At 41.0% G+C, this 14,273-nt stretch overlaps 1 protein-coding gene across 1 annotated transcript in view; it reads left to right on the top strand.

Annotated features, from left to right (window-relative positions):
- itga11a (integrin, alpha 11a) overlaps window positions 1–14,273 on the top strand; it is a 116,423-nt gene that overhangs the window by 13,244 nt on the left and 88,906 nt on the right. The window contains exon 2 of the mRNA XM_048615755.1: window positions 5,037–5,148. Coding sequence (XP_048471712.1) covers window positions 5,037–5,148 — 112 coding nt within the window. The remainder of the gene's footprint in view (window positions 1–5,036; window positions 5,149–14,273) is intronic.

The following is a 14,273-nucleotide window of genomic DNA, read 5'->3' as shown; positions in this document are numbered from 1 at the left end:
GTGTGTGTGTGTGTGTGTGTGTGTGTGTGTGTGTGAGTGTGTGTGAGTGTGTGTGTGTGTGTCTGTGTGCCCATATGGGAGGTAAGTACACTTAGGATCAGTTCTGGCTACTGACCGGGCATGTCATACTGTTCTCTTGATGAAGTCTATGTTGGCCAACTGTTAGCCTTGCTAAGATGTCAACATGACTAACAGTCTCCAACTCAGCCTCAACAAGCAAGCACAAAACTAATGAGACTTTTCTATTAAGGGTGTGATAGTCTGATTGATATTATTTGATTGAAGTCTCCTGTCAACTTTTATTTGTTGGTGCTTTAAATATTTTGAGTCATTGCAACATAGAGAGGCTAATTGGCCCATCTCATCCAACATCAACCCAGTTAATTCCATTGATCTTCTCTAACCCTGTACGCCTGCAAGTTTACTTTGCTTGCATTCTCAGCCAATCTTTTTTTTTAAATAATAGATTACATCTGTTTCCACCATCCTTGTAAGTGGCAAGTTTATTACTAGCTGCTGTATAATAAGGTTCTTCCCCACATCTGTCCCCAGCAACTCTGGCCCCTAACATTAAATAAACGTCACACATTGCTTGTGTAATCAAATAATGGAAGCAGTTTTTCCTTGTCTACCTCATCTAAACTTCTAATTGTCTTGCACACCTCTATCAAATCTTCTCTCAATTTCCTTTCCTCAAAGGAGAACAATCCCAGTTTCTCTAGTCTAACATCATAACTGAATCCCACATGCTTGAAATCACTGTGATAAATCTCCTCTGCACCTTCACAAGGACCCTCTCATTCATCCCAAAGAACGTTATTTAAGACTGAAATAGAGATTGACACTGCATTTCAATAAAAACGGAGTCAAACTGTTAACATTTCCACACAATCTGTAAAGTCACCTTAGTATTGTTGGGTTTGATGTGTGTTCAATCACACATGCTCATATCCATGACAGTATGTGCCCAGAAATGGCAGTGTTCATCCTATCTACATGCACCAGACTTACAATGCATGAGATATTGGTCTTTTATGTTTGGGAGTGGATCCGTTGGTGGGATAAATGCCTCCTTAGGCTGACAGCAAGATCCATAGAACCATTGTCCTGGAGAAAGAGCTTATATACCAGCTCCCGGTGATCTTCCATTCCAGGCAGCTAATGGATGAAGGATAGAACTGGAGCCAATCTTTAAGTACTTAAATTAAGTTATATTTATAGAGATATATCTCTTAACCCAACAATTACAATTTCAGTCCATTGTTATTCATAGGAACAAAGTGAATTCCTAGTCAATGACCATGTCCTCCATGTAATTAATCACACTGATTATCTTCTTAAAATTAATGTGCAATTGACAATTATGGGAAGCCATGGGGTGGCTTTTGCAAGAGGTCTCACCAGGGCATTATTGAAATACAGTCAGAATGAGTGGGGTTATGAATAAAGTAGATTTCAACTGAGCAAAATAAAAATGAGGAAAATATAAATTACTAGAATGTGGAAAGAAGCACTGAAAGAATAGAAGAATGTAAGGGCTATGTGATTAGTTTTAGTAAAATTCGAGCACTGTGCAATTCAATGGGTCAGGCAGTATGTTACAGTACAGCTTCCGGACTTACTTTTCCAGTTTAGTTTGGAGTGCTGTCTAACTGGCAAGTGTCCAGTCCCTTGACATTAATTCAGTTATCTACCACTTTGCTGGCCAGTCCTGTGAAAAATATTAAAGGCAAAATCATTTTCCTTAACTCTGTCAAGTTGGATTATCAGCAAACCATGAACCATGAAGGAACAAATCATTGACCTTCACACAGGTATCTTTTTTATTAAAAATAAAATTACATCTTTATGATGGAAGTGACTTGGAGAAAAGGCAAGAAACCAGCAGACAGACAGATGCTTGAGCTCAGGATTTCCTCTGGTTCTTGCCAACTCAGCAGGCTCACATTCCATTAAGCTTTTTGACTTCTAGACACAGCATGTATCTCCTTCCCTTTCTCTCTTATCCATCCTAATAGAACTAGCAGAAATATGACCCTAGTCCTGCTCATGACACTCCTTTGAGTCTGCTTACCCTGTTGGCAATCTGAATACCATTACTAGTCAATGTCACATTTTGCAAAGGATCTAATTTGTTACCTGTCAAAACTTTAAATGTGACTTTCAATTCATTATCACTGCTAAGAACGGTAGACCTGAAATGATTGCCAGTTGTATTTTCACTTAGAACATGCTCATATCAAGTTCACCTATTCATCATTTGAAGAATGAGATTTGAACCTGACTGCATCCTAGACCAGACATGGTTTCATGGGCAGGGATGAAAGAAAGTGATGTTACAGATGTGGAAAAAGGCAGTTTCAGAAGGTGAATGGGCCTGCTATCCTTGATTCAGCGAGGAGTTGAATATAGAAGTCAGAATATTATGCTTCAGTTATACAGAGCATTGGTGAGGCTACATCTTGAATATTATATGCAATTTTGGTTTTCTTATTTAAGGAATGATGTAAATACATTGGAAGCAGTTCAGGGGACTTTTAGCAGATTGATAGCTGTAATGAGCAGGTTCCCTTATGAGGAAAGATTTGTCAAGTTGGGCTTGTTCTGACTAGAGTTTATAGAGGGACGTGTAACTTGACTAAAGTTTATAAAATGCTGAATGATCTTGACAAAGTGGATTTGGAGAGGACATTTCCTCTTGTGGGTGAGCCTAGAACTGGGGGACAATGTTTTAGAATTAGGAATTTCCGTTTTAGGGCAGATGTGAGTGTTGTGCACTGTATGGGTCATGAGGCTTTGGAATTCTCTGTCTCAGAAGGTGGTGGAGGCACTTTGTTAAATATTTTTAAGGCGGAAGTAGAGAGTCTTATCAGATGAGGGAACCAATGGTTATTGGGTAAGTGGAAATGTGGAATTCGAACAGATCAGCCATTATCTTATTTAATGGCAGGGCAGGCATGAAAGACCAAATGGATTATTTCAGCTCCTAGTTTTTATCTTTACATGTTCATACAATAAATGATGCAGTGATTTTGCATTTATTCCTGGAAAATGATTGTTGTTGACTTGCCATTACTAACTGCCTGTCCCTAATTGTCACTGAGAAACCATTGCTGAGTTACCTTTTTGAATTGCTGCAGTCCATGGCTTATAATTTTGCCCCACATTGATGGAACTGTGTAGTTCAGAGTCAACCACATTGCTGTGGGTCTGGAGTCACATATAGGGTGACATGTTTCCTCCAGTGGTTTTTACAACAATTTCATACAGGTTATGTTAGGACCAATATTAATTTTATTCCAGATTTAATAATTAACTTTAACTCTGTGCTGTTGTTGTGGTAGGGTTTGAACTTATTGTCTCCAGAACTGTAATGGGGATTTTTGGAGTACTAGCCCAGTACCATTACCACTACTGTACCACTGGCTGTAGCAGAGAAGCATGTGTGCTAGAAACTCTGTTTGACATTGATGAGGACACTGAGAGAGCAAACAAGCCTCAGACCCTGGTCCTTTTTATCTTCAGAGACTATGGATGCTGAGAGAAATAATATTTTTGGCTATGGGCTCTGTGACAATGGCTTCAGTCTTTCCAATATAACAAAGGCTGAGGGAATTGGGTGTGAGGGTACATTTGGAAGCTGACACTAACAGATGTCCCTGAGAGGCAGGTGCTGTAAGCGTCTGAAAGGGATAATGCTGAGGAGTGCCTAAAGTGCCACCAACAATGATGATGTCATATGAGTTTGTAGAGAGACCAGCTTCGGTCCTTTGAGGAGTAAACCCTAACATCTGGTCCTCCTCCTAGTCCCTGTAACAATGTTCATCAGGTCAGAGTAATTTATAACTGGTCACTCAAACAAGATAAACTACTTCCTGTTCAAAAGCCTCTTCTAGTTAGATCAGGAAGTTATTTTCTTTCACGTTAGACCAAGCAGGTACTGAAGGTCCCTAATTAAAACCGAAAGAACTGCGGATGCTGTGAATCAGAAACAAAAACAAAGTTGCTGGAAAAGCTCAGCAGGTCAGGCAGCATCTGTGAAGGAATGAACAGAGTTAATGTTCTGGGTCCAGTTCTGAGGAAGGGTCACTGGACCTGAAACGTTAACTCTATTTTTTTCCTTCACTTAAAGTCCCTACACTGAGAGAATGGTGACAGCAAACCTAACGTAGATATTTCCCAATCAACCTGTTCAGAGATGTTATTACACACCTGTGGAGCAGGTGGGACTTGAATCCAGGCCTCCAGACTCAGAGCTAGGGACACTACCAATGCACCATAAGAATTCTATCATGAGCTGCAGACTCCCTTTAACTTTAACATACAGCAGATAAGACTGTGGTGTCACATAATGGCCTCCATGATCTATACTTTGAGCTTTGTTAAAATGTTATAGAGTTGTACAGCATGGAAACAGACCCTTTGGTACAACTCGTCCAGGCTGACCAGATATCCTAAATTGATTTAATCCCATTTGCCAGCATTGGGCCCATATACCTCTAAACCCTTGTTACTGTTAGAAATTGCTAATGGAATCTCAATATGAATGACAGACCATACTGTTGCTTGGGAATATTATAGGACTCAACTTTCTTGGCAGCATAAAGGAGACTTCACCTCAGATATTCTGTTCTTTGAGTGGGTCTCATAAACTCAAGAAAGCATTTGCTTGTCTTTCAAAGTTATTTATTTAACTCTAGGAACAGCTGCCAGTGAATTCTTGTATTTACTTTACCTTGGGATTTCTGCCTGTCCAATTTTTAGATTCCATTTTTCCAATTGACATCTGTGTTTCAAATTATCGAATCGTAAAGTCAATGAAATTTACTGGCAGTGAGAGAACTCCCAGAACTCAAGCCAATGATTCACCCTGTGCCCATTGGTACCTCACCAGTATCTCATCACAGTGTCTTATGTATGACCTTCCCCACCTTGGTTTAAAACTTGGCAAGAAATGGCTTACCTTGTTCTCACGATTCAGAACTGGTCATGTAGAAGATGGCAAACACTAATATTATGCTTCTTACATCCAACAGTTCCCTGTGACTCATTTAACATCGACACCAAGTGGCCAAAAATCATTAGGGGGTCGGCAGACGCACAGTTTGGATACACAGTGCAACAACATGAGGCGAACGGACAAAAATGGTAAGAACAAGAAATGCTGAGGTTGATATGAACGATATATTGTCAAATAGCATTGAATGTGGAGATATCAAGGATGAACAGAGATTGTAAGTGAACTGATACTGGCTGGGTTAGTGAGCTGTGATTCCTATAGCCACTCCGTTACAAAGTTGGAAAGCTGGAATTAACACAAAGATATTACCTAAAGAATTCTTGGCATGTTTCACATCAGGAGCACCTGTTCTATGGTGATGACTAGTGTGCGTGTCATCAGGGTCACACTTTCCACTTTCACGTCTTTCCAGCAGCAATAAGTTTTTGTGTGTGTTTGAGATGCCTGTGATATTCTGTAACACTGTCCAAAAACAAATCTTCTTTGACAAACTGTTGGTAATATCCAGTGTGCATCCCTTTTGAGGACAATAGATACAGAAAGGGCTGGACTTTGACTCCTTGACACTGGGCAGAGGAGCTGAAAACCTTCAGTTTCAACTCATCACAGAGTCTCCATCCCCTTGACGCATAGATTGGAAACACTAGATTGACATCTGCAGAAAGGTGCACCCAGCTTTGAACCTAAGTTCATTGTCAAGACCTTTGCCCTCTTTTGAACAGACCTCTCAAATGTTAATCCTGGCCTGTCTCTCTCTGCACCTACTCTGTAACTGTAGCACTCTGTCTGCTCCACTGATGAACTTTGTATGGTATGATCTACTTGTATAGCACACCAAACAACACTTTTCACTGAATCTCGTTACATGTGACAGCAATAAATCAATCAATCAATCACAATCCATGAGTGAAAAGCATCTGATTGGTTTTGAAGAGGATATAGGGAGCATACAGAAAAGTGAAATTGATGTAGAAGATTACACTCGAGTGCCTACTGCTTATATTTCTTCCAGTTTTAGGCCCCCACGTTGAGAAAAATGCAAACAGCTAGTACTGGTTAAACATGGAGCTGAGTGGCTCAGGATAGAGGACCATGTCTAGATAAGGAGGAGGGAGGCTTGCAATGTACTTAATTCAACTTTGTCAGAAGGTGGATAGTGGACAGAAGGGAATTGAACCAAAATTGTGCATTCACCAGATTTTCCTTTTCACTAAGTGCCCTTGAGGAAAGGTACATTTCCTTTACTAAAGGACATTAGTGAACAGGACTTTTTTAAAACACCAACCAGCAGTGGTTATATAATTACCATTAGTCAAGCTTCTTAGTCCCACATTTGTATTGAAGTTAAATGCATATCTGCCAGAGTGGGATTTGAAGCTATATCTTCAGTACACCAACCTGGGGTCCGAGGTTATGAGTCCAATAATATTACTGCTATATTATTACCTGCCCTCAGCAGTGCTCTAGCCCCAGTGCTAAACCACTCAACCATAATGAACAATGTCAAAATGAAATGTTGCCCTTTTGTTTTCATAAACCATTACTGGAATATCATTCACAGTTTGAAGGAAAACCAATTGGAACTCTTGCACTGAACCTTTGGTAACGAAAATGGGGTGTACCCCCTTCTTTAAGTCTAATACTGGAGTTCAGCAAGGAGCTGAACTCAACTCTAACTCTTGCCAGTGTCAGGCATGTGTCATCTAATAAACAGCTTCTGATTAATTGCAGAGAGATTTAGCCAGAATGCAGAAGCTGCCTTTTTGGCAGGTGTGCTTGACAGAAGAATGCAACTTAATGTGGATTGAGAATAGACTAGTTGCCTCATCAAATTTAATCCTTCCACCAGACCCAGAACAGTTTATACACTCATGGATTCAACTGTGGTAATTTCATCTCTCGAGACGAGGTGAATAACTACATGGAAAAAAACATGAGATGAAACTTTAAAACTTACTTGTGGCTAACGGCCAAAGTCAGTGGTGCAGTGCTTAAATGTTGGCTTTTTAATGAGAGGGTTGGTCCTTTGAATCCTTCCCACCGCCTACATTTCCTATTGATTAATTAGGCCTTATGAACCAGCATTACTGAATACTCCAGAGGGGTAGATAGGCACGTAAAGCTCAACTCCCCTTGTAGCAATTGTCCTGGTCTAGGGACAATGTAGGAGAAATCGCCACTCCACAGGTCACAGGCTCTGACAATAATTACCATTGCTGGGAATTGCAGTTCAAAGGCTAGTGAATGCAAGGAATTACATAGAATTTACAGTTCAAGAACAGCCTATTTGACCTAACTATTCTGTGATGCTCATGCTCAACACACAGTCTACTGCACCCACTTTTTCATGACATATAATTTATCTAAATAGCTGACCCTTCACAGGGGACTGTTAAATTGCAATTGTAATTACATCACTGTCTTCAGTTTAATTTGTTCAAAGGCTTTTAGATAGACTGAGAAATTTGCAGTTGATTGAGGATAATTCATAGGGATTCTTTCAATTCCATGAAATTGACTTTTATGACGAATTATCCAGGACTCAGTTGGACAATCAGACAAATACTATTAGATGGACTTCAAAGCATTTGATTATGTTGAACATTTAACATTGAAAAATGCCCCAAAGCTTTGCAGGGCAGGTGTTATCAAACAAAATTTGGCACCAAGGCATATAATCTACTAGGACAGATAGAGACATAGAGTCATAGAGCTTGGAAACAGACCCTTCAGTCCAACTCATCCATGCCAACCAGATATTCTACATTAATCTAGTCCCATTTGCCAACATTTGGCCCATATCCCTCTAAACCCTTCCTATTTATATACCCATGTTATGCCTTTTAAATGTTGTAATTGTACCAGCCACCACCACCTCCTCTGGCAGCTCATTCCATGCACGCACCACCCTCTGCGTGAAGAAATTGCCCCAATGACCAAAAGTTTGGACAAAGAGACGGTTCTTAAATAGCAACTGAGAAAGGAAGAGAGAGACCTAGAGAGACAGAGAGGTGAAGAGAGAAAATTCCATAGTTTAGGGTCTTGGCAGCGAGAAAAACAAATTTGCAAAAACTGGAACAATAAAAATCAGGGCTGTGCAAGAGGGCCAGATTGGAAGAGAGCAGAGATCTTGAATGGTTGTGGCGCTGAAGGAGTTTAAAGTGATAAGGAGCGTATGAGGCCATGGAGAAAAGCTAAGGCGTGGGTGAGGATTTTGAAATCCCGGTGGTGAAGCAGACCAAGTCTGATGGAATCAATTTTCTTGTTATTGCGGCCACAAGCAGAATGAGTAACTTTCCTAGATGAGTGACCAAAGAGACAGGTTTTGATGGGCTGAATGGCCTAATTCCAATCCTATATCTCATGGTCTTATGGTCTAAAGGCAAGGAGAAACCGGTAAAATGAGCTGGAATTTGGAGCTCAATTTTCACGAGTAAACTGAAAGAGTCTTTTAGATTTTAAATCTTCAAGCTCAAATTTCTTATTAATGCAATTTACATTTACTCAGTTAAGACTATAAAAGGAATCATATTACATATTTTTCTTGTCATTTTTTAAAAAGCCTGAAATGATACACCTGCTGCTTGCATAAAATGATGTTTCAAGCCAAATACCTTTCCAAGTGCTTGGACTTTAACGAGGAACTCAGGACTTCTGCTTTGCTACTTTTGTAGGTTTCTGTGCAGATTCCAACCAATATCACCCCTAAACACTGACGACAGTCTCTGCCTAAATGCAAATTACTGAAAGGAAACTCCTGGTGCTGGGGATTATCCAATAAAGCAAAAATGACATCTGTTGCTGCTCTAAGCCCAAGTTAATAGCACTGAAATGTTTATTTCCCTGATCAAGTGGCAAGAAATGAGACAGGCCACTTTAAGCAATTAAAAACAGAAAATGCTGGTGAAACTCAACAGGTCTAGAAGCATCTGTGGAGAGAGAGAAACAAAGTTAATGTTTGGAGTCCAATATGACTCTTCTACAGAACTTTGGAAACACTAATCCTATACTGGACTCCTAAACGTGAAGGTGCTGGTGTTGGACTGGGGTGCACCAAGTCAGAAGTCATGTGACACCAGGTTATAGTCCAACAGGTCTATTTAAAATCACAAGCTTTCGGAGCCCTGCTCCTTCATCGGGTGAACTTTAACCTGATGAAGGAGCAGAGCTCTGTAAGCTTATGATTTTAGAGTCATAGAGATGTACAGCACGGAAACAACACAACTCATCCATGCTGACCTGAAATCCCAAATAAATCTAGTCCCATTTGCCAGCATTTGGCCCATGTCCCTCTAAACTCTTCATATTCATATACCCACGCAGATGCCTTTTAAATGTTGTAATTGTACTAGTCTCCACCACTTCCTCTGGCAGCTCATTCCATACATGCACCACCCTCTGCATGATAAAGTTGCCCCTTAGTTTCCTTTTAAATCTTTCTCCTCTCACCGTAAACTTATGCCCCTCTAGTTTTGGACTCCCTCATTCCAGGGAAGAGACCTTGTCTATTTACTCTCTTCATGCCCCACATGATTTTATAAACCTCATATTGCAACAAAAATACAAATATCATCACATGAATAATCCCTGAAATGTGTTAATTTGATTTCACTAACCATCATGGTCTCACGTTGTAACTTAAAGAAACTTGGATTCTGTGGCATCATGGCCTCCCATCAGTTAGCAATAGACAAGGAATGTCAGTTTTAGACACAACGAAGATCTGTTGGGTCACGAGACCTGAAACGCTAACTCTGTTTCTCTTCCCACCTGCTGAGGTTTCCTAGCAATTTCTGATTTTGTTTCTGTTTTCCAGCTTCTGCAGTTTTTTTTCACTAAGTAGTAGACAGGATTGAAATAGATAGAGAGGGGGTGAGGAATTGAAAGTCTGATGAAAGAGAGAAGATTTTGATGAGGTTTTTGAAGGAAGGGCACAAAGTGAAGCAGTTCAGGATTGGATTTCTAAGACACAGAAATGCAGTGACTAAAACTATGGCGAAGAGGCAAAAAAGGTTTGCAATTATATTGCACTTTTCACGATCTGTGGACATCTCAAGGTGCTTTACAGAGAGTAAAATCTATCTGAAGTGTAGTCACTGTTGTAATGTGGGAAGCACAGCAGACAATCTGAAGACAGCAATCTGCCCCAAACAGCAAGGCCATCATGACCAGGTAATCTGCTTTAGCTATGTTTGTTATTGGAGAAGCAAAATGTGTCTGCTCTGTCAATCATTTTATGTGATTGCTTCCATGTATGCCAGAGCAAAGACAGGGCTGTTGTTTTAAGTTTTAATCTGAAAGACAGTGCGGCACACCCTCGGTGCGCAGTGAGGTGCCAAAGTGGGATTGGAATCCATAACCTTCGATTCAGAGAATGTGATCCACTGAGATCCAGCTGAGCAAACTGAATTCAGTGTCAGTGAGAGAGGGAGAGGGGAGCAGGGAGAGAAGGGGAGAGAAGGGAAGAGATGGAGAGTGGGGAGAGAGGGAAAGGGGGAGAGAGGGAAAGGGGAGACAGGGGGAGGAAGGAGGGAGAGAGAGAGAGCAAGAGAGAGTGAGAATGGGGAGAGAGGGAGTGAGTGGAGCAGGGACGGGAAGAGAGGGGGAGAGAGGAAGAGTGGGGAGAGAGGGGTGGGGAGAGAAGGGAGAGAGGGAGAGAGAGGGGAGGGGGAACACAGCTGGAGGATATCACTTAGCGACAAGATGGATCGATTAATGCCGGTGTAAAAAAATCTGCTGCAATTTAATAGCTGATGATAATAACATCTAATGCCTGAAAGCAGACACTGTACTTTTATTTTACTCTCATTTCACCCGATGCCAAGTCAGTTCTACATAATTAACCTGTTATTCTCTTTTCTTTCCATGGAAATCCTTTCTCTGCTGTTGAAGCTTGTTGATTGAGACAATTCTATCTTCACTTACTTGTAGTTCAGGACTTGCCACCACCTTATTGAGGTTAACCAGGAATGAGTAATAAATGGCAGCGATATTCAATGAATTAAATAAGAGCTTAAATCATTTGTGTTGAAAGCACAATGTTATTCTCTAGGAGGTGCAGTTGGCGAACCAATCAGTTCCTGTGCAATACCTGCTCGATGACATAGAACATAAAACAGTACAGTAAGGGAATGGGCCCTTTGGCCCACAATGTTCAGCTGAACATGACGTTAAATTAAGCTAATCCCTTTCACCTGCCCTTGGTCCATATCCCTCCAATCCATCCTTATTCATGTGCTTATCTAAAAGTCCCTTAACTGCCCCTATCGTATCTGTTTCCACCAACACCCCTGGCAGTGTGTTCTGGACCCCTCCCACACTCTGTGTAAAAAACTTGCACCTCACATCATCTTTGAACTTTTCCCCACTCAATTTAAATGCATGGCCCCTAGTTTTAGATGTTTCAAATCTGGGAAAAAATTCTGACCGTCAACCCTATCTATGCATCTCATAATTTTATAAACTTCTATCAAGACTTCCCCGATCCAGAGAAAACGCAAGTTCTTCCAGCCTCACCTTATAGTTCATACCCTCTAATCCAGGCAACATCCTGGTAAACCTCTTGTGTACCCTCTCCAAAGCCTCCACATCTTTCCTGTGATGTGGTGACCAGAACTGAATGCAATACTCTAAGTGTGACCTAACCAAAGTCTTATAAAGCTGCAACATGACATCCTGACTCTTATACTTAATTCCCCAACCAATAAAGGCAAGCATGCCATACGCCTTCTTTACCACCCGATCTACTTGCGTGGCCACTTTCAGGGAGCTATGGGCTTGATCCCCAAGATACCTCAGTACATCAATGCTGTTCAGGGTCCCGCCATTAACTGTATAGTTTTCCTTAACATTTGATATCCCAAAATGCAGCACCTCACACTTATCCAGATTAAACTCCATCTGCCATTTCTCCACCCATATCTACAACCGATATATATCCTGCTGTACCCTTTGACAATCTTCTACACTATCCACGACTCCACCAATCTTTGTATTGTCTGCAAACTTACTAAACCATCCACCTACATTTTCATCCAAGTCATTTACATATATATCACAAACAGCAGAGATCCCAGTACAGATCCTTATGGAACGTTATGAGTCTTAGACCTCCAGCCTGAAAAACACCCTTCCACTACTACCCTCTGTCTTCTATGGGTAAGCTAATTCTGAATCCATGTGGCCAAGTCACCGTGGATCCCATGCATCTTAATCTTCTGGATGAGCCTACCATGAGGGACCTTGTCGAAAGCCTTACTAAAATTCATGTTAACAACATCCACTGCCCTACCCTCATCGATCACCCTCATCATCTCCTCAAAAAAATTCATCAAATTAGCAAGACATGACCTGCCCTACACAAAGCCATGCTGTCTGTCCCTAATTAGGCCATGCTCTTCCAAATGTGTGTAAATCCTATCCCTAAGAATTCTCTCCAACAGCTTCCCAACCACCAATATGAGACTCACTGGTCTATAGTTTCTTGGATTGTCCCTATTTCCCTTCGTGAACAGTCTTTTGAAGTTTATTTTTGATATTTGACTCGTATAATAATCTTCTCTATACATACCGATTATTCATTTCACGACTTGGATAATTTAAAATAATGAAGGAGTTCATTGTTTCTTCAATTCTGGCTTGCTATCTGTGAGAATACTTCAAAGTGATTGCCTGAGAACACTTGAGATGACTTGAGATCCTCTTGCCTTGGAACCAGATTGATGTATTGAAAGGAGAAGTCCTTGCTGCAACTATCACTAAACGTTTGTGGACAGTTGTCCTCAAGGCCAATGGTGGGCAATGTTATGTTGGCACCGACACTGAAATCCAACAATATAATGGTGGAGCTAGAAAGATTTGATGTTTTACTGTCCTAAAGCCTTTTGCTGCTATTAGTCAAACTACTGATACCATGTGGGAAAGGATGTCCAAATGGGAAGTAAGGTTCAATCTTGATGAGCAGCGTATAGGTTTATTACATATGACCTAACAGCTAGTTACAGTATTTCATAAGATACATAACAGTCTCTTGAGAAACCTCAGACTCAACTTAGCAGTAGGTTAACATTATTGTTAGACATGATTATTGATATGACATCATTTACAATTACATGATATATCTCACTGGGGTGTCAAGATCAGGCTGCTGCTTGTGGAAACTGACTGTGCGCTAATTCTCAGATCCACATTTTCTACATTAGAGCAGTGACCAGATGGCGAACATGCTTCATTGCTTATACAGCACCTCGTGGAGGGGTGGTCCAGAGGCCGTCAGAGGCGCTACATAAATGCAAAATGCTCCTTTCTTACATTCCACCAAGACATAAAATGCCAACGTGCAGCGAACACGTTTTTACTTCTTTCCTGATTTTTATTTCTGTAGATAGCTTTGTGGATGGTCTTAATGTTTGTAAAATCTAATCAGCACATAGAAAGAGAGGAAAGAAAGATTTGTACATTACATCTCTCACTGTTATGTTTATCCAGCATCAATTGTTTTATGCTGATATGTAGACACGTGGCTGCCATTTTTCACAAAGCAAGATCCCATAAACAATGAAATGAATAGCCAGTGAATATGTTTTGAAGGTGAGGACGGAATGTGGACTGGGGCATTGAGAGCATCCACTGGTCTTTTTTTGTTCCTTTATTCATTCACAGGATGAGGGCGTTGCTGGCTAGGCAGCATTTATTGCCCATCCCTAATTGCCCAGAGGGCAGTTAAGAGTCAACCGCATTGCCGTGGGTCTGGAGTCACATGTAGGCCAGACCAGGTAAGGATGGCAGTTTCCTTCCCTAAAGGGCATTAATGAACCAGGTGGGTTTTTGTGATAATTTACAATGGACAATGGTCATCATTAGACTCTTAATTCCTGATATTTATTGCATTCAAATTCCACCATCAGCCATGGCAGGATTTGAACCAAGGTTCCCAGAACATTATTGTCTCTGGGTTAATAGTTCAGTGATAATACCACTAGGCCATTGCCTCCCCCCACCTTCTCCAAAGATGGTCATGGTCTCTTCTGTCCCCACAGTCACTGGGCACAAGCAGAACAGCCTTTGCTTTGCTAATTGCCAATACTGTATTGCCTGAAGGATCAGCAGAGAGTGAACTAACTTCAACTGGTGTGATCGATTCAGATCTTCAATTGGCAACTTTTGTGGCAACTTGATTTGAAAAGGCAGGCATGTCAACGGTCAGGTAATGCCCATTAACCCTGCTATTGAGGAACAGTGCAGCAATACTGAG

The sequence above is a fragment of the Rhincodon typus genome, chromosome 33, assembly GCF_021869965.1.
Source record: "Rhincodon typus isolate 14 chromosome 33, sRhiTyp1.1, whole genome shotgun sequence".
In the NCBI taxonomy this organism is placed as follows: Eukaryota; Metazoa; Chordata; class Chondrichthyes; order Orectolobiformes; family Rhincodontidae; genus Rhincodon; species Rhincodon typus.
The sequence above is the reverse complement of the archived record's forward strand: the minus strand, read 5'-3'. Positions and strand labels throughout refer to the sequence as shown.